The sequence below is a fragment of the Mastacembelus armatus genome, chromosome 5 (genome assembly GCF_900324485.2).
Source record: "Mastacembelus armatus chromosome 5, fMasArm1.2, whole genome shotgun sequence".
Lineage (NCBI taxonomy): Eukaryota > Metazoa > Chordata > Actinopteri > Synbranchiformes > Mastacembelidae > Mastacembelus > Mastacembelus armatus.
In genome coordinates, this window is record NC_046637.1 from 7,835,367 (window position 1) to 7,853,924 (window position 18,558).

The 18,558-nt window shown below is 42.9% G+C and overlaps 3 protein-coding genes across 3 annotated transcripts; 1 reads left to right on the forward strand and 2 right to left on the reverse strand.

Annotated features, from left to right (window-relative positions):
* Positions 1 to 765: 765 nt before the first annotated feature.
* LOC113129895 (elastase-1-like) lies at positions 766 to 9,870 on the forward strand. Its single transcript, XM_026306107.1, has 8 exons — positions 766 to 805; positions 1,020 to 1,117; positions 1,276 to 1,376; positions 6,357 to 6,482; positions 6,867 to 7,003; positions 7,167 to 7,309; positions 9,424 to 9,573; positions 9,851 to 9,870. Exons 1-8 carry the CDS (start codon positions 766 to 768, stop codon positions 9,860 to 9,862), a joined length of 807 nt encoding a protein of 268 aa, XP_026161892.1. The 3' UTR covers positions 9,863 to 9,870.
* Positions 9,871 to 10,547: 677 nt separating this feature from the next.
* LOC113130009 (flagellar attachment zone protein 1-like) lies at positions 10,548 to 11,435 on the reverse strand. The gene is made up of 2 exons (XM_026306295.1): positions 10,937 to 11,435; positions 10,548 to 10,897 (listed from the first exon to the last, which is right to left on the reverse strand). The coding sequence occupies exons 1-2, from the start codon at positions 11,433 to 11,435 to the stop codon at positions 10,548 to 10,550; spliced, it is 849 nt and encodes a 282-aa protein (XP_026162080.1).
* Positions 11,436 to 14,661: 3,226 nt separating this feature from the next.
* LOC113129892 (elastase-1-like) lies at positions 14,662 to 17,106 on the reverse strand. The gene is made up of 8 exons (XM_026306105.1): positions 17,040 to 17,106; positions 16,681 to 16,778; positions 16,419 to 16,519; positions 15,994 to 16,119; positions 15,607 to 15,743; positions 15,301 to 15,443; positions 15,027 to 15,176; positions 14,662 to 14,804 (listed from the first exon to the last, which is right to left on the reverse strand). The coding sequence occupies exons 1-8, from the start codon at positions 17,077 to 17,079 to the stop codon at positions 14,793 to 14,795; spliced, it is 807 nt and encodes a 268-aa protein (XP_026161890.1). The 5' UTR covers positions 17,080 to 17,106; the 3' UTR covers positions 14,662 to 14,792.
* Between the last annotated feature and the right edge of the window lie 1,452 nt (positions 17,107 to 18,558).

Below are 18,558 nucleotides of genomic sequence, written 5' to 3' on the forward strand. Positions count from 1 at the left end.
GTCAGACTGACAGAGACTGACAGATTAAATAAACAAATCTCCATCCCTGGGGAAAGAGTGAGACACCATCTTGGACTGTTTGTTGTGGAAGAAACTTCTTCACAGTAGCTGCCCAAAGGGTCACCTGGGCAAAGGTGTCTGATATTGCGAGACTCAAAACAACTGCGTTCGGAAATGTCGAAATGGAACAAAAATGAGCCTATTTTATTATAGCTTTCCAAATCTATTTTAACATGCTCAAATAGAAAAGCAATATCATTATTCCAGGTTCAGTGGGATACACCCTGAGGATAACAATGCCTCTTTGAGTCTGTGTTTCTGGATAATCCAGTCTTGAGACTGGGTGGAAAAGAAAACATATTAAAAATGACATATAAATGAAATCAAAAATAAAATAAGATAAAATAAAAACATATAAAACTTAATTAATTTATGTATGGAACAAATAATTAGAAACTATACCTAAAAATATAAGAAAATAACTGTGTATGGTGAAAAAAATGGTGGTGGACTTTATCAAACAAAATAAATGTGATTCGTCATACTGATATACTGGTCAGTGTACCTGTTATTCTTTAATCGGAACCATTTCTTATAAGTCAAAGAAGGAAGTGTGTGGAAAACACCTGTGTGTGACAGACCTCAGGTACATACCTAACTATTGTCACAGCCACACCTTTCTGCATCAGCTGATGGTCAAACTGAGGTATAAAAGAGGGACAGAAGCATTTGGTCCTTGCAGAAACATTCTGAAGCACTACAGACATGCTGAGATTTCTGGTGTTGACAAGTCTTGCAGCCATAGGTAAGAAAATGACAGCAAACACTATGCACTGTAGCCTGCATTATTATTTTTATTTTAGTTAACACACAAAAGCTCCTGAAAATCTGACCTACCAGCACATCTCCTGCCTTGTTTTCGCATTTTCCCTTTCTGTCAGTGGAAACAAAATAATATTGTGTGCTTTCTTGTAAACCATTTATAAATCATGATTGACATTTTGAATATTTTTTACCAGTGCTGGCTGAGCCTGCGTCCCAGCCCAAGTTCCTGGAGGACATTGGTGCAAGGATTCCGTCAGGTGAAGTAGCCAGTCCCAACTCCTGGCCCTGGCAGGTAACCTACAGTAACACAATGTCAATGATTACATTAATCTTTAACTCACATTCTCAGCAGAAAGAATATTGTGTAGGGAATGTGCTAATACAGAGCCAATAGATTTACAAATGAAACTTCTGTTTTCATACAAACTCATATCTATTTTCCCCCCTTAGATCTCTCTTCAGTACCTGTCTGGCAGCAGCATCTACCACACATGTGGAGGAACCCTAATCAGGAGAGGATGGGTCATGACTGCTGCTCACTGTGTGGCCACGTGAGTGTTTATGGTGTTATTTGTATAACATTGGTTACGTATTGTAACCCAAGATTCTGTGAATTGGGCACAGCCCTCTGGGCTATCGTTATGGGTCATATCCCCTCTTCGCACCTGCGCACTGAAGAGAAATTCATTTACGCCCACCCGGGGGGGGGCCCCCCTCGCTGAACCGCGTGACCACACGTCCGCAGGTCTCATATATAAGGCAGCGGTTCGGGCGGGCTCTTCCCTTAGAAAACAAACCGGTCTTTTCTTCAGCCGGCTCAAGGGACCAGTGGGGCTCACAGCCCAGAGGGCTGCGCCCAATTCACAGAATCTTGGGTTACAATACGTAACCAACGTTCTGTCTCATTGGGGCGCAGCCCTCTGGGCTATCGCTATGGGTCAAAGCGATAGCCAGAAATACTCTACGCCTCACTGGGCCCGGCCACCCAAGAGAAGAGTCTGAAAACAAAAATAATGCGAGTAACCGCCTAACCCGAAGCGAAGCAAGCACCAGGTGGGATACGTAAGCACTGTCCCGCATCCGTATAATAAAGCACGCTTCCCAGACCTGCCAGCCTAATTACGACTGGGAGGTTCCCAGGACAGCGTGAGAGAGGGATGAGCTCGCAACATCCCGCAAATAGAAACGCACAAAGGCACACGGGGAGGCCCATGAGGCCGCCGCGCAATGTCTTCCACTGACAAACCGCGCAGGAGAGCCGTGGAGGATGACACTCCTCTAGTGGAGTGTGCACGGATGCCGACCGGGGGCTCCAAGCCCAACGCGGAGTAAGCTTGTGCAATGGTCTCACATAGCCAGTGAGACAAATGTTCTGCAGAGAGGGGGAGCCCAGCGAACACACTCTGTAGTGAACAAACAGGCGCTCAGAATGGCGCAACTCCGCTCGTGCGTTCCACATAACATGCCAGAGCGCGCACCAGGCAAAGAAGATGCGCAGCAGTTTCCTCTGCGGACACGTGGGGAGGGGGAAAGAAGCCCTCCAGCGTGATCACTCGAGATCTGATCGCGGGTCCGCAGAGCAATATCTGACGTATATGGGTCCCTCTGGGGCCTACCAGAGGCCGGGCTCTCTCCAGACTCAGAAAACAGGAAACAGGAGAAAACCAGGTTAATGAAGGAGTGACACAAGAACAAAGCAAACAGTGTTCGCACCCGAGCCTCCTCCGGAGTGAGAGCACAGTAGGTGCCTATATAATGACGACAACAGTCAACAGGTAATCCACAATAGAGAAAGCGTCCCCCACGTCGAGTCTATTCCTCTTCGTGGTAATCACAGTCAAGAGTTAGCTCACCCGAGTTGCCGTAGCATGAATCCACACGGGAGTTATGGTAACAAACAATCCGGAGTACAAGGGCTAGCTCCTCCGAGCCGTATCCTCTTGAATACACAACAACACCAAGGGCGCTGGACACACTGGCGATCCCTCCGAATCCCAGTAGTGCAGGACGCTAACCGACTTCCTCGGGAAGCGTCCACAACAGACGCCGAAAAGGAAATAAAAGTCACTTGCCGAACTGGAGACTTCTCTGAATCAATCCAGACGTAAAAATAGCCGAAGCGTGAATCCTCACTGGTGTACGGCAACAAACAATCCGGCGATCTGTGTCCCCACGATCCCTGCTACTTAAGCCCGGACCGCAGGTGACACAGATCAGCAATCAATGGTCAAGCAACTAAAAACAACCAAACCAGTTGCTGTCATGATCCACAAAAATAAAACAAAACAGGAAGTCCAGACTGCGGATCATGACACCACCAGGCTTGGATGGAGATGTCAATCTCCTGCGTGCGGACCGCCGTGTGACATGATGTCCGCGTCCACATTGCATTCTCCTGCAATGTGCACCGCTTTTGCGGGGAGGAGCTGCGTGTGAGTCCACATCAATAGGCGACGAGCGAGGGGAAGGAGACGCGCTGAGCGTACCCCCCCCCTTGTCGGTTGATATCCGCCGCCGCTGTTGTGTTGTCCGTTAGGATAAGAACCTGGCGACTCTTCGGCAGTGGAGAAAAGTGCCAGAGACCTTTCGAGACTGTGAGCAGCTCTGATTCGCTTATATGCGCCGCCTCCCTGATCGTGAACACTGACACGTGATTCGACCGAATGCCTTGCGTCAGAGCGCGAGGGTTACTCTAGTAAATCAGATCCGGGACCACTGACTGGGGGAGGGATAGTATACGCCGCTGGTGACGTACTGGGTTGAGCCTCAGTCGGATAAACCAGCGCTGAAACAGCTTTGTATGCAATAGGCCGAGCGGCACCACCGGATGAGCCGTTGCCATCATCCCCAGCAGGCGCATCACTGATGGAGCCCTGACACGTCTTCGTGGGGAGAAGTGAGGCAGTAAGGAGGGGAGGGTCGCCGATCTCTCCCCCGAGAGACAGGCCCTCATTTGTAATGAGTTCAGTTCCACCCCGAGATACACTATGGACTGAGTGGGCTGGGGCAAGCTCTTTTCCCAGTTTATGGTGAAACCTAAAGAGCTCAAATGATCCACTAGTTCCGCTGTCTGCTGCCACAACTCCTCTGGGGAGTGGGCCAACAGAGGCAGGTCGTCGAGGTAGAACAGGACTCTCATTCTCTGTCTCCGAACGGGCTAAACTGCCATCTCGACGCACTTCGAGTAAGTGAACGGGGGGCCAACGAGTACGGCCAACGGCAGGCGGACGTACTGGTAGATGGTCCCCTGGAACCGTCAGAATTCCCTGTGTTGGGGAATGATGGAGACGTGGAAATACGCGTCCTTCATCTCTATTGACGTGAACCAGGGGCTGGGCCGTCGTTAGCATGTGAAAACTTCTGACCTGCATTGATTTATTGAGACGCGTGAGATCCAGGACGGGCCTCATCTCTCCCGATTTCTGGGAAACCAGGAATTAACGGGATTAAAATCCACGGTGGAACAACAGAAACAACTTTGATAACAGCATTTGTAAGGCTGAATTACCCCGCTGAATGGCGGCGGGGGCCGTGCAAACTGCAGAGTATGGCCGCTGTGGATGAGCTTGTGCATCCAGCGGTCCATCGCGCGGAGACTGTGGCACTCTGGATAGTGCCGCTCTCGGTGACAGCCGTTATCTGTCTGAGCCGTCAACGCACCCGGAAGTGGACCGGAGGTCAGCCATGGGGAACCCTGCCCGAAAGGGACGATGGGACATGGAAATAGTGAGGATGTCTGACTCGTTATCCGCGGGCGCTCTCTTGTGGTCAAATCGAAGATTAGCCAACAGAGGGCCCACACGAGACAGCTGTGTGAAGGGAGTGTGCTGATTAGCATGCTCGCTCAATCTAGCCGGCGCATGCTCGGCAGCGAGAGGGCTGCACTGTGTGGGAAATGTACGTGAAACAGCCACGGCTGCCTTATGACTGGCAGGAGTCGGCTGAGTTACGGAAGAATATTTGCCCTTCAGGGGGATGTAAACATGTTAATTTTCCTCAGAACCGTAAACATGACATATACATTCATCAGAACTTAGAACACTACACACATTCCCCGCGCACCATACGAACCTTCGCTGTTTGCGGGGGGGTTCGGGTGCCGGGGTAGACCAGGAGCAGACTAGCCTAGGAGCCTTGGGAGGCCGCCGAGGAGCAGGAGGCATCTGGTCCGAGGAGGAAGGGGCCGGAGCTGGAGCGAACGCTGGTTGAGGCCGGTGGCCGGGAGCTCGGGACCCTCATGGCGCCCGAGCCCACGCCCTGCCCAATCGTGGGTGTAGGTCGTCCCTAGTGATGGGCAAATGATACCGAGGCTTCGGAGCTTGTGTCACTCTTCCTGAAGCGGAGTGATTCGAAACACTGTGTCGGAGCTTGTATCAAAACACCAGTGTCACGTGCATCACTGTTTCGCTGAGCGCTTCATTGCTTCGAAATGTTTCAAAGCTTTTCATTGGCTCAAAGTCTTTCAGTGTGTGTCATTGGCTCATGGCGTTTCAATGCATTCTGAGGCAATGACAGCTTGACAGGTTTGACAGATTTGAGTGGTTTGGTGCCATACCAGCTATATAAGATGCATCATTCTGCTTCAGGATTTGGAGAGTGAGAGTGAGAGTATTTTGGCAAGTTTCACGGCGAGTCCCACCAATAAGCGACGTTCTAAAGTTCGGGATCATTTTGATCTCAAGAGGTCTGAACTTTTATTGCTGTCATGGGATTGAAACAGTGCCAGTGCTTCATTCGTGCTCTTTAGAGGTTGCTATTGCTTCAGTTGTCCACCAGATGTCAGCGTCACTGAAGTCTCGAATCTTTTTCGGCACAATTGTCAGGAAAGCCTCAGTGCTTCATGAGGCTTCACTTGCCCATCACTAGTCGTCCCCGAAGATGTAACACACTCGCCGCAGATTCTGGTGACGCGAGGGGGCCCACCCCTGGTGGGCGTAAATGAATTTATTTTCAGTGCGCAGTGCGAAGAGGGGATATGACCCATAGCGATAGCCCAGAGGGCTGCGCCCCAATGAGACAGAACATACCCTAGTCCTGATACTGGGATGCAAAAGGACATTCTGAGTGTTAAAAAAATATTTTTTGCACCTATAAAAACATACACACAAAAATTGTATTTTAAGGTGACATTATTATATTGCATAACATTTTTAATCAGTAAATATATTTGCATGTTTGCTATTATCCACAGAAACACACATTAATAAATTCTGTAGCTGAGCTTCACTTTTTTGCCCTTTTCCAAATTGCTGCTATTTGCAGTTTTGTCCTGTTGTGAGCTCAGGAATATGACACAGATATGACATGTTGAGATATAAGGATTTTCATGCATCACAGAACAGCTGCAGAGTCTCACATTAACAGAAATATAAATGAGCAAATAGCAAAATTTGTGTTCTGACAGAAATTTGTATTTTTCCTGTTGATAGTGTAGAGCTAAGACACCTAAGCAGATATCCCAAAAGCTGCTCAATGACAGACATGATGGCTTGGAGAACATATAATTATTATTATTTTTTACATTCTTACAGCTCCAGGACCTGGCGTGTTGTTCTTGGAGAGCATAACCTCAATACTGCTGAGGGTAAAGAGCAGTACAAGGGTGTGTGCGGTGTCCACATCCACCCCAACTGGGACAGAAACAATGTTGCTGCAGGGTTAGTGGTTACTGGGAATTTCTTCTCCATATGAATTAGCAAGTCTGTGATGGCCTGGTGACCTGTCCATTGCCTTTCATCCAAAGAGAGCTGAGCCAGTCACCAGCAGATTCCCTGTGGCCTTAATTAGGAATAAGTGTGTATAGGTAATGAATGAATAAAAGAATATATTGCCAAGTACTGGAATCCTGAACTGGTTAATATACTTTGACAAATAAAAATGGCAGTTGATTATTTTTTGAATTAATTTATTTACTTCTTTATTTTTTGGAGTAAGCTGAGGCCAGACAAGACAATGGAATTTTAGACATCAGGCCAATACAGAGGAAGTGCAATCAGTACAAAAGATTAACTAAACAAAGACCTTGATGTTCTGACCCTCAGGTGGGACATTGCTCTCCTGCGTCTGTCTTCTGATGCCACTCTCAACACCTACGTCCAGCTCGCCAACCTGCCTCCCTCTGGTCAGATCCTGCCTAACAACAACAACTGCTATCTCACTGGATGGGGACGCACCCAGAGTGAGTTTGACACTTTGATCAATTTACATGTTAAAAGCCAGTATTCAGTTCAGTACTTCAATGCAGTAATCAAGCTATCTGTACACAATGTCACAGCAGTGTATGATCCTGCTGTCACAAGGTTTATCACAGTTGTACGATGTCTTATTTCTGCTGTCCCCAGCTGGAGGACAACTGTCTGCTCTGCTGAAACAGACCTACCTGCCTATTGTTGACTATCAGACCTGCTCCAGCTCTGGATGGTGGGGCAGCATTGTGAAGACCTCCATGGTCTGCGCTGGTGGCAGCAGCAACTCTGGTTGCCAGGTGAGTCCATGAGGTCATAGGAAGGATTTTCTAGGAAAAGTACTCCACTGATTAAATATTGCAAGACTAACCCTGTCAAAGTTATAATGGACAGTTAAAACACACACACACACACACACACAAATATACAGTGGGTACGGAAAGTATTCAGACCCCTTTAAATTTTTCACTCTTTGTGTCATTGCAGCCATTTGCCAAAATCAAAAAAGTTCATTTTATTTCTCATTAATGTACACTCAGCACCCCATCTTGACAGAAAAAAACAGAAATGTAGAAATTTTTGCAAATTTATTAAAAAAGAAAAACTGAAATATCACATGGTCATAAGTATTCAGACCCTGTGCTCAGTATTGACTAGAAGCACCCTTTTGAGCTAGTACAGCCATGAGTCTTCTTGGGAATGATGCAACAAGTGTCTCACACCTGGATTTGGGGATCCTCTGCCATTCTTCCTTGCAGATCCTCTCCAGTTCTGTCAGGTTGGATGGTGAACGTTGGTGGACAGCCATTTTCAGGTCTCTCCAGAGATGCTCAATTGGGTTTAGGTCAGGGCTCAGGCTGGGCCAGTCGAGAACGGTCACAGAGTTGTTCCGAAGCCACTCCTTTGTTATTTTAGCTGTGTGCTTAGGGTCATTGTCCTGTTGAAAGGTGAACCTTCGGCCCAGTCTGAGGTCCTGAGCACTCTGGAAGAGGTTTTCTTCCAGGATATCTCTGTACTTGGCCACATTCATCTTTCCTTCAATTGCAACCAGTCGTCCTGTCCCTGCAGCTGAAAAACACCCCCACAACATGATGCTCCCACCACCATGTTTCACTGTAGGGATTGTATTGGGCAAGTGATGAGCAGTGCCTGGTTTTCTCCACACATACCGCTTAGAATTAACGCCAAAAAGTTCAATCTTGGTCTCATCAGACCAGAGAATCTCATTTCTCATAGTCTGGGAGTCCTTCATGTGTCTTTTGGCAAACTCTATGCGGGCTTTCATGTGTCTTGCACTGAGGAGAGGCTTCCGTCGGGCCACTCTGCCATAAAGCCCCGACTGGTGGAGGGCTGCAGTGATAGTTGACTTTGTGGAACTTTCTCCCATCTCCCTACTGCATCTCTGGAGCTCAGCCACAGTGATCTTTGGGTTCTTCTTTACCTCTCTCACCAAGGCTCTTCTCCCACTATTGCTCAGTTTGGCTGGACGGCCAGGTCTAGGAAGAGTTCTGGTCGTCCCAAACTTTTTCCATTTGAGGATTATGGAGGCCACTGTGCTCTTAGGAACCTTGAGTGCTGCAGAAATTATTTTGTAACCTTGGCCAGATCTGTGCCTTGCCACAATTCTGTCTCTGAGCTCCCTGGGCAGTTCCTTTGACCTCATGATTCTCATTTGCTCTGACATGCACTGTGAGCTGTAAGGTCTTATATAGACAGGTGTGTGCCTTTCCTAATCAAGTCCAATCAGTTTAATTAAACACAGCTGGACTCCAATGAAGGAGCAGAACCATCTCAAGGAGGATCAGAAGAAATGGACAGCATGTGAGTTAAATATGAGTGTCACTGCAAAGGGTCTGAATACTTATGACCATGTGATATTTCAGTTTTTCTTTTTTAATAAATTAGCAAAAATTTCTACATTTCTGGTTTTTTCTGTCAAGATGGGGTGCTGAGTGAACATTAATGAGAAATAAAATGAAGTTTTTTGATTTTGGCAAATGGCTGCAATGACACAAAGAGTGAAAAATTTAAAGGGGTCTGAATACTTTCCGTACCCACTGTATATATATATATATATATATCCATCCATCCATCCATTTTCTATACACATATTCTGAAGCTATGAAATGTTTCATACATTTTTTACTTATAGTACACACCAAGTGATAATTGATCTTGGTAAGTCAAAAAATGGAGACAGCTTTATTACAGCTTGACAACTTTTGAGGGTTCCACTTTCCAACAATCCACAATTTAAATAGTTGCCATTTTGGCTCTGAGTTTTGTTTGTCATATGTTTTCTCTAAATGCAGGACGAAGAGAAGCCAAAATATGGAAGCAGCATTACAGCTTGACAACTTTTTAGGGTTCCAGTATCTGAGTTTTGTTTGCCATGTGTTTTCTCTAAATGCAGGGTGACTCTGGTGGCCCCCTCAACTGTAATGTTGGTGGACGGTGGATTGTCCACGGTGTGACCAGCTTTGTGTCCTCATTTGGCTGCAACACCTACAGGAAGCCAACTGTCTTCTCCCGGGTCTCTAACTACATCAGCTGGATGAACAGCGTCAGTATTTAACACTAACCCATAAGAATCAAACAGCATAAGTCTAAAACATTTAAACATAATATAGTTCAAACATTATAGGTTTTATATTATTTGCACCGGGGGGGGGGGGTACCTAACAGGTTAACGTGTGTTTTTCAAATCATGCTACATGCTGTAACTGCAAGATTTCATAATAAGTTTTGTCCTTTCATTCTGCCTTATAAATGCATTTGTGAAGTATTTTGCTCAGATTCTTGAGAAAAATCACAAACTGGCTCATTTGTTCTTTTTCCAGATCATGGGTTAAGAAGGACGATCTCCATGGAGACAAGAAAAGACAGAATTATCTCAGTTTCTGACCAATTCTATCAGAATAAAATTGACATGTCACTTGTGTGCTGTGGAGACGCACAGACACATACATATGTGTTTATATTGCTAATCTTATTTTGTTGTTTTGTTATTTTGTTCATTTCTGGTTCAAAAACGATTCTTAAAGATTACTTTCAATACAAATTCTCATGACTCATTTGTCTTCATTTTAAGTCAGCGGGTCAATTTTGACCCTGAACAGGTATCTCATTTTAATTCATCAACATCACTCCATAAAAAGAAAAACTATCAAAATGTAAAATAAAATTGAAAAAAAAATCATTGTCATGTAAAACGACTGTATTTTAGTAGGTATTTATTTATGTAGGTATTTCCAATGTACATTTAAAAAAGTACATAAAAAAAAGTTTGAACCATGATCTGTGAGAGGTAAAGAACACCATTGCGCTAAATATTGATTGAAATGGTTAGTGATGGAGTTAATAATGAGATATAAACAATCTAAATAATAAACAATTATTGGAATTTTTTGGTTTCTGACACTTTTGGATAATTAAACATGCTCCGAGTCAAACTGACCCAGGAACATCATTGCTGTTCCTGAGAAATGAACATAACAGGAGGTTAATAGATGAAATGTGATGCCAGCACATCACATTTCATCTTCTAAAGCTGTTCTGGATGTCTGTTTCCAACGCATGGATTTGCCTGCTGATTTCTTCTTTTTCTGTCTTCACTGCCACACACCGTTCCTCCAAACCTTTCTCCTTGTCCCGTTTTTTGGTCAGTCTCTGGACTTCTTTGTGCAGTGCCTCATTCTGCTGTTTCATGGCATTTTTCTCCACCATCAGGGAATTAAATGTGATGCCCAGAATGTTTTCATCGTGGAGACTTTTTGAAATTGTCTCAATTTTGTCCCACAGTGCACAGTTATCTGTGGTCAGATTCTTTGTCTCTTGGATGAGCACTTCGTTCTTCTCCATCTGAGCACGCTGCTTTGAAAACTGTTTCTCCAGCTCACGGATATTTCTGTGCAGCGTGTTCTGTTGGTTGACAAGCTTCTTTTTCTCTGTTTTCAATAATTTATGTTGCACCTTAAGATTATTCAGATCTTCAAGGTTTGCATTACAACCCTGAATATCTTCCACAATTTTACCATTCCCTTGCTTCAGTGCATCTATTTGCTCCTTCAGCTTGTCATATTTATGTGTCCAGGCCTCTTCCTTTGTGAGCTTCTTAAGTTTCTCAGAGTAGGTTTTAGCGAGGACTGTGTTTTGGGCCATGGCAGATTTTTCCTCAGCCTCCAGTTCTTTATACTTGTCTTTTAAAAACTCAGTGCTCTGGAGCTGTTCGCTAACAACCTGGATTTGTTCTCGCAAATGATCATTTTCTTTTTTCAAATCTTCCACGCGGGACATGTTTTCATTATACGAGTCACTGAATTGTTTAGCATTTTGGTACTCGCTGTTAAGACGCTCGAGTTCCCTCTGCAGGGCAGTATTTTGACAGCAAACGGCCTCATGTGACACTTTAAGTGCGTCAGTCATTTTTAAAAATATACTTTGGTTCAAAATTCGGACATGTTGTTGAGGGAAACAGAGGTGATGAGGAAGTGATGAATAAGTTTGGTATGCAGGACAGGTATGCAGAAAGTCAGATGGTGGTTTTTTCGCAAAAAGGATGGAAATGGCTGTAGTGAACACATTTTTCCAGAAAAGGGAGGAGCATAGGGTGACATATAAGAGTGGAGGCAGGAGCATACAAGTTGATTACATCTTGTGCAGACATTTCAACCTGAAAGAGATCAGTGACTGCAAAGTAGTGGCTGGGAAGAGTATAGCCAGATAGCATAGGATGGTGGTGTGTAGGATGACTCTGGTGGTGAGGAAGATGAAGAGGACAAGGGCAGAGCAGAGGACCAAGTGGTGGAAGTTGAAAAGGAGGTCAGGCGGTTCTTCCAGATGACTGGACAGCTACAGCTAAAGTGATCAGGGAGACAGGTAGGAGGGTACTTGGTGTGTCATCTGGAAAGAGGAAAGCAGATAAGGAGACTTGATGGTGGAATGAGGTAGTTCAGGAGTGTGTTAAGAGGAAAAAGTTAGCTAAGGAGAAGTGAGACACTGAGGACAGAAGAGAACAGACAGGAGTACAGGGAGATGCAGCGTAAGGTGAAGGTAGAGGTGGCAAAGGCCAAACAAAGCCACAAGCCACAACTAAGGTGTGTGCCACAAGTGTGATGGAAAGATGGAAGGAATACTTTGAAGAGTTGATGAATGAGGAAAATGTCAGAGAGCACAGAGTAGAAGAGGTGACTGTTGTGGAGCAGGAAGTAGCAAAGATCAGTAAGGATGAAGTGAGGAAGGTGTTGAAGCGGATGAAGAGTGGAAAGGCAGTTGGTCCAGATGACATACCTGTGGAGGTATGGAAGTGTTTAGGAGAGGTGGCAGCAGAGTTTTTGCCTGGGCTATTTAACAAGATCTTAGAGAGTGAGAGGATGCCTGAGGAATGGAGGAGAAGTGTGCTGGTGCCCATTTTTAAGAACAAGGGAGACATGCAGAGTTGTGGAAACTACAGAGGAATAAAGCTGATGAGTCACACAATGAAGTTATGGGAAAGAGTTGTGGAGGCTAGGCTGAGGTCAGAAGTGAGCATTTGTGAGCAGCAGTATGGTTTCATGCCAAGAAAGAGAACCACAGATGCAATATTTGCTTTGAGAATGCTGATGGAGAAGTACAGAGAAGGCCAGAAGGAGCTGCATTGTGTCTTTGTAGATTTGGAAAAAGCACATGACAGGGTGCCGAGAGAGGAGCTGTGGTTTTGTATGAGGAAGTCTGGAGTGGCAGAGAAGTATGTTCGAGTGGTGCAGGACATGTATGAGAGCTGTAAGACAGTGGTGAGGTGTGCTGTAGGGGTGACAGAGGAGTTCAAAGAGGAGGTGGGACTGCACCAAGGATCGGCTTTGAGCACCTTCTTATTTGCTGTGGTGGCTGACAGATGAGGTTAGACAGTAATCTCTGTGGACCTTGATGTTTGCAGATGACATTGTCATGTGTAGTGGGAGCAGGGAGCAGGTGGAGGGAAATCTAGAGTGGTGGAGGTTTGCTCTGGAAAGGAGAGGAATGAAGGTTAGCTGCAGTAAAACAGAGTACATGTGTGTAAATGAGAGGGACTCAAGTAGAACGGTGAGGTTACAGGGAGTAGAGATGAAGAAGGTGGAGGATTTTAAGTACCAAGGGTCAACAGTCCAGAGCAACAGAGAATGTGGAAAAGAAGTGAAGAAATGTGTGCAAGCAGGTTGGAACGGGTGGAGGAAAGTGTCAGGTGTGATGTGTGACAAAAGAGTGTCAGCAAGAATGAAAGGAAAGGTGGACAAGACAGTGGTGAGACCAGCAATGTTGTCTGGTTTAGAGACAGTGGCCCTGAGAAAAAGACAGGAGGCAGAGCTGGAGGTAGCAGAGCTGAAGATGTTGAGGTTCTCTCTGGGAGTGATGAGGATGGATTGAAATTGAAAAAGTTGGCGAGATCTCGCAAATGTTTTGCTGCTGCTGGCAGGAATGATCAGGAAATAAATCATAAAGAAAAAAAATACACTGATAATGAGCTTATATATATTTTTACATGTTAATATAACACATCATTTTACATTTCTGTTATTATAAATCCAGGATACAAACTGTTGAGTTATTTCAGTGTGAAATAAAGTAGTGGACTGACAAACAGAGCTGCTTTGTTTTATTAATAATTGAATAATTATCTTTAATCACCTTCCTGAAAAGATGAGGGCTGCTTCTATACAGATTGGCAAATAAAACCTGTCTTTGTTCATCCCTAATAAGAATTTAAAATGAAAGACAGAAAAGTAAAAAAAAGTGGGAGAAAAATACCCCTGATGTACATTTGTATATATGTCCAAATATTTCTTCATGATAAAAGTTTAATACAATTATGGGAAGAAAAATGGTGGTTGTCAATGTCAAAGTAGAATAACTTAGTTACAACTTAGTTAGGAGGAAAAAACTGGTTTTCTACTGTCATGAGTTTTAATGTAAGTGCTTGTGCAACTGAGCTGCTCTGGATCCAGCAGCAGGGTCTTGACTGTAGTATGATAACGGACTAAACCATTTTATTTTTATTGAACTTAACTTTAACTTCTAACTTCAGTTGCTCTTTTAATCCATACATTTACATGTATTTAATTATCTCCAAATCCAAAAATTGTGATTAAAATCATGTACAGACATAACGTGATTTGAAAGTGGGTGAAGGTAAAACCAAAGACAAACATTTTCATATCTTCTACTTGTGTAATCACCCAGTTGACAACACTGTCATGTGGAGTAATCTTCTTTCATCACTAGATGTAAGGTCATTTGGCTACTACCTTTAGACTCTGCATTTGTCACAGTCCAATGACATATTTTGTTGACCATTCACAATATAAAGCACTTTTACATCATGTTCACAGCTTCACTGGAATCTGTGTTTAATGATCCCCATGTGTTACAGTGCAACAGCAGAGTTTTCAAAACAATTTAGTAACTAAAATCATCTGAAATACGTAAAATGACTTTAAATCAGCAGGCTGAAAACAACTACTGGAATTTATGTTTGAAGAACCACTGCACTTAAATCACACTTAGGCTTTTAGAACTGTTAAGATTACCAAAGTGTTTTGTCTCCCATGCAAAAATACATCACAAGAAATGAGGAAATACATCACAAGAAATGAGATGAGGCAAATGCACGTCAGAAGTAAGGCAAGTTTATTTGTATAGCACAGTTCATACACAGAGTAATTCAAAGAGCTAGAGAAATACAAAATTAGAGGAAAATTGATTCTGATAAATTTGGTCAGAAACTGAGATGAGTTCAGTCTTCTCTCATCTTCATGGAGATCATCCTTCTTAACCCATGATCTGGAAAAACAAGGAGAAATGAATCAGTTTCTGATTGTCCTCAAGAATCTAAACAAAACATAGCACAAATTGATGCATTCGTAAGGGAATGAATGAATAAATGAATAAAATTCATTATTAAATCTTTAGATCTTTCTAATTTAAAACACACAAACATCAACTCAAATAATTGAACACCTACAGTGATTGAACTATATCTATGGGTTAGTGTTAAATACTGACGCTGTTCATCCAGCTGATGTAGGCAGAGACCCGGGAGAAGACAGTTGGCTTCATGTAGATGTTGCAGCCAAGTGAGGACACAAAGCTGGTCACACCGTGGACAACCCACCGTCCACCAACATAACAGTTGAGGGGGCCACCAGAGTCACCCTGCATTTAGAGAAAACATTTGACAAAAAACAAAAAGAAAGTATGGATTGTTGGAAAGTGGTATGAACTTTAGTGATGCACTTTGATGAACGACATTGAAGGACACCCATAGTCATGGACTCACATTACAACCAGAGTTGCTGCCGCCACCAGCGCAGACCATGGAGGTCTTCACAATGCTGCCCCACCATAAAGGGCTGGAGCAGGTCTGATAGTCAACAATAGGCAGGTAGGCCTGTTTCAGCAGAGCAGATATTTGTCCTCCAGCTGGGGACAGCAGAAATAAGACATCGTACAACTGTGATAAACCTTGTGACAGCAGGATCATACACTGCTGTGACATTGTGTACAGATAGCTTGATTACTGCATTGAAGTACTGAACTGAATACTGGCTTTTAACATGTAAATTGATCAATGTGTCAAACTCACTCTGGGTGTGTCCCCATCCAGTGATGTAGCAGTTGTTGTTGTTGGGCAGGATCTGACCAGAGGGAGGCAGGTTGGCGAGCTGGACGTAGGTGTTGAGAGTGGCATCAGAAGACAGACGCAGGAGAGCAATGTCCCACCTGAGGGTCAGAACAATAAGGGGTCTGTTCAGTGAGTAATACATCTTCTGACTTTTGACTCATAAACACTCTTGTTTAACAGTAGGCTGTTGTCTCTCTTCAGTGGAAATTGTTTTGTGTGGCATATTCTATGTATGTATGTGAGAAGAGCTATAAAATTTTTCTTTCATGTTTTTTTTCTTTCTATTATGTGTATACAAATAACAAAATAGATTCTATGATATGTTGATGTACATATATCAATATTTACCCTGCAGCAACATTGTTTCTGTTCCAGTTGGGGTGGATGTAGACACGGTTCACACTCTTGTACTGCTCTGTGCCTTCATTGGCGATGAGGTTGTGATCTCCAAGAACAACACGCCAGGTCCTGGAGCTGTGGGCATGCAACGAAAAAAAAAACTGAAAATATCTGTTGAAAAACAATATTTTACATGTTGCTATCATGCAGTAAGTCAAGTTTTCTTAGCTATGCACTTTAACCAGGAAAGTGAATATTATATCATAAAAAACATGCAAATCTATTTATTCATTAAACATTATTCTATGCAGGATAGTAATGTCTCTTTAAAATGCAATTAGTGTTTATCTGTGCAACAAACATCTTCCATATCCTGTTGCGACCCAGTGCTCAGGACTAGGCCATGTCAAAGATATAACAGCATAAACACTCACATGTCCACACAGTGAGCAGCAGTCATGACCCATCCTCTCCTGATGAGGGTTCCTCCACATGTGTGGTAGATGCTGCCGCTAGACAGGTACTGAAGAGAGATCTAAGGGGGGAAAATAGATATGAGTTTGTATGAAAACATTGGAAGTTTAATTTGTAAATCTATTGGCTCTGTATTAGCACATTCCCTACACAATATTCTTTCTGCTGAGAACGTGAGTTAAAGCTGAATGTAATCATTGACATTGTGTTACTGTAGGTTACCTGCCAGGGCCAGGAGTTGGGACTGGCTACTTCACCTCCCACAACCTTTGCACCAATGTCCTCCAGGAACTTGGGCTGGGACGCAGGCTCAGCCAGCACTGGTGAAAAATATTCAAAATGTCAATCATGATTTATAAATGGTTTACAAGAAAGCACACAATATTATTTTGTTTCCACTGACAGAAAGGGAAAATGCGAAAACAAGGCAGGAGATGTGCTGGTAGGTCAGATTTTCAGGAGCTTCTGCGTGTTAACTAAAATAAAAATGAACTGACTCAGAATTAAGTGCAAAAGAGTGAATAAGACAGAAAAATAATAATGCAGACTACAGTGCATAGTGTTTGCTGTCATTTTCTTACCTATGGCTGCAAGACTTGTCAACACCAGAAATCTCAGCATGTCTGTAGTGCTTCAGAATGTTTCTGCAAGGACCAAATGCTTCTGTCCCTCTTTTATACCTCAGTTTGACCATCAGCTGATGCAGAAAGGTGTGGCTGTGACAATAGTTAGGTATGTACCTGAGGTCTGTCACACACAGGTGTTTTTTGCAGTAGGTTACTGCACACATCCTGCTTTGACTTATTGTTCACAATAGTATGTTATGTAGACTAACAAGTATATCTGGATGACATGAGCCATGTTTGAATTTATTTACAGTAGTTTGAAAATGTCCACCACATTTATTTTGGGCAATGTGTTTAAGAGAAAAATATATTTTTGAATAAATTTCAGAGTATTTATTTGAAAACAGGTTTCCATGGTCTTGTCATCAAGTATTATGCAATAACATGCAAAAAGTGTTAAGATGAAAAATTTAAGTAGCTTTGATGTTGTATAGTTCTTTTTGTGTGACAGTTTGTCGTCAACCGTGTGATTACAGAAGATATAAAAATGCTTGGTTTGGTTTTTACCTTTGAAAGCACATTATGTCTGTATATGATTTTAATCACACACAACAATTTATCAATTTGTAGTAAATGAATGTTGTGACCATATTGTATATAAAAATGGAAACCTACATATTGAAGATGACTTTACACATCACCTACTATCTTTTTTTGATGGTGGAGACCATGCCTCATTCAATACACAAAGTTATGCACTGTAACAACGCAATATATTAAAATCATGCAATAATAAGTGATAATGTGTTGTAATTTTGAGCTACCAAAATGTATAATGGGTCATGTCAGCCTTATTTTGGACAGTTAAAAATACAAAGTCAAAGTGAAACTTTCTTCAGTATGAATAAACTGTGACTTGACCTGACTGTCTCTCAGTGAAATTAATTTTCATCTAAGAAGTCATGTGTCAGTCTGTTTCCTGCCCTAATAAAAAAAAACAGGCCTGTTCTTAATTACACAAAACAGCCAGTCCAATTGAGTGACACCCCATTGCATTTGACTGTATGGTTTCTGTAATACCATTGAGAGTGGCATTGACAAAATGACATTGAAGAAGATAACATACATTAAATGATTTTGGGAATGTTTTAATGCCTGACAGAGGACAAGTGATCAATTTGTGTATTTTTATGTGTGCTACAAGGTGTAACATCAAGGTGTATTACCATACTACAGTAGTGTACATTCTTATAGGAATAGATGTTGACAAATTAGTACAATGATTAGTACAATATTATTTATTTTTTTCTTATTTATGATATCATTAAAAAATGTACATAAGAAAAATACTTAAATATACTTAAATGCGTACTGAGGTTTTTAACTCAGTTCTCATTAAACTGCACTTTTTGAATTTTTTATTTGCCATCCGACCAGTCAACACAGGACTTCCTGAAGCCAAAAATTGGCAAGGTTCTTGGATATGCTGAGCAAAATGAATTTAGTGTGTGGACTGTTCAGATATAAAATATAT

Coding starts and splice junctions, on each gene's coding strand:
- LOC113129895 (XM_026306107.1), top strand. CDS start 766: ATGCTGAGATTTCTGGTGTTGACAAGTCTTGCAGCCATAG. Junction 1,377..6,356: donor GCTGCTCACTGTGTGGCCAC/GTGAGTGTTTAT, acceptor ACATTCTTACAG/CTCCAGGACCTGGCGTGTTG. Junction 7,004..7,166: donor TGGATGGGGACGCACCCAGA/GTGAGTTTGACA, acceptor TGCTGTCCCCAG/CTGGAGGACAACTGTCTGCT.
- LOC113130009 (XM_026306295.1), bottom strand. CDS start 11,435: ATGACTGACGCACTTAAAGTGTCACATGAGGCCGTTTGCTGTCAAAAT. Junction 10,898..10,936: donor GAAAAAGAAGCTTGTCAACC/AACAGAACACGC, acceptor GTGAGCTGGAGA/AACAGTTTTCAAAGCAGCGT.
- LOC113129892 (XM_026306105.1), bottom strand. CDS start 17,079: ATGCTGAGATTTCTGGTGTTGACAAGTCTTGCAGCCATAG. Junction 16,779..17,039: donor GACAAGTCTTGCAGCCATAG/GTAAGAAAATGA, acceptor ATTTTTCACCAG/TGCTGGCTGAGCCTGCGTCC. Junction 15,744..15,993: donor AGAAACAATGTTGCTGCAGG/GTAAATATTGAT, acceptor TCTGACCCTCAG/GTGGGACATTGCTCTCCTGC.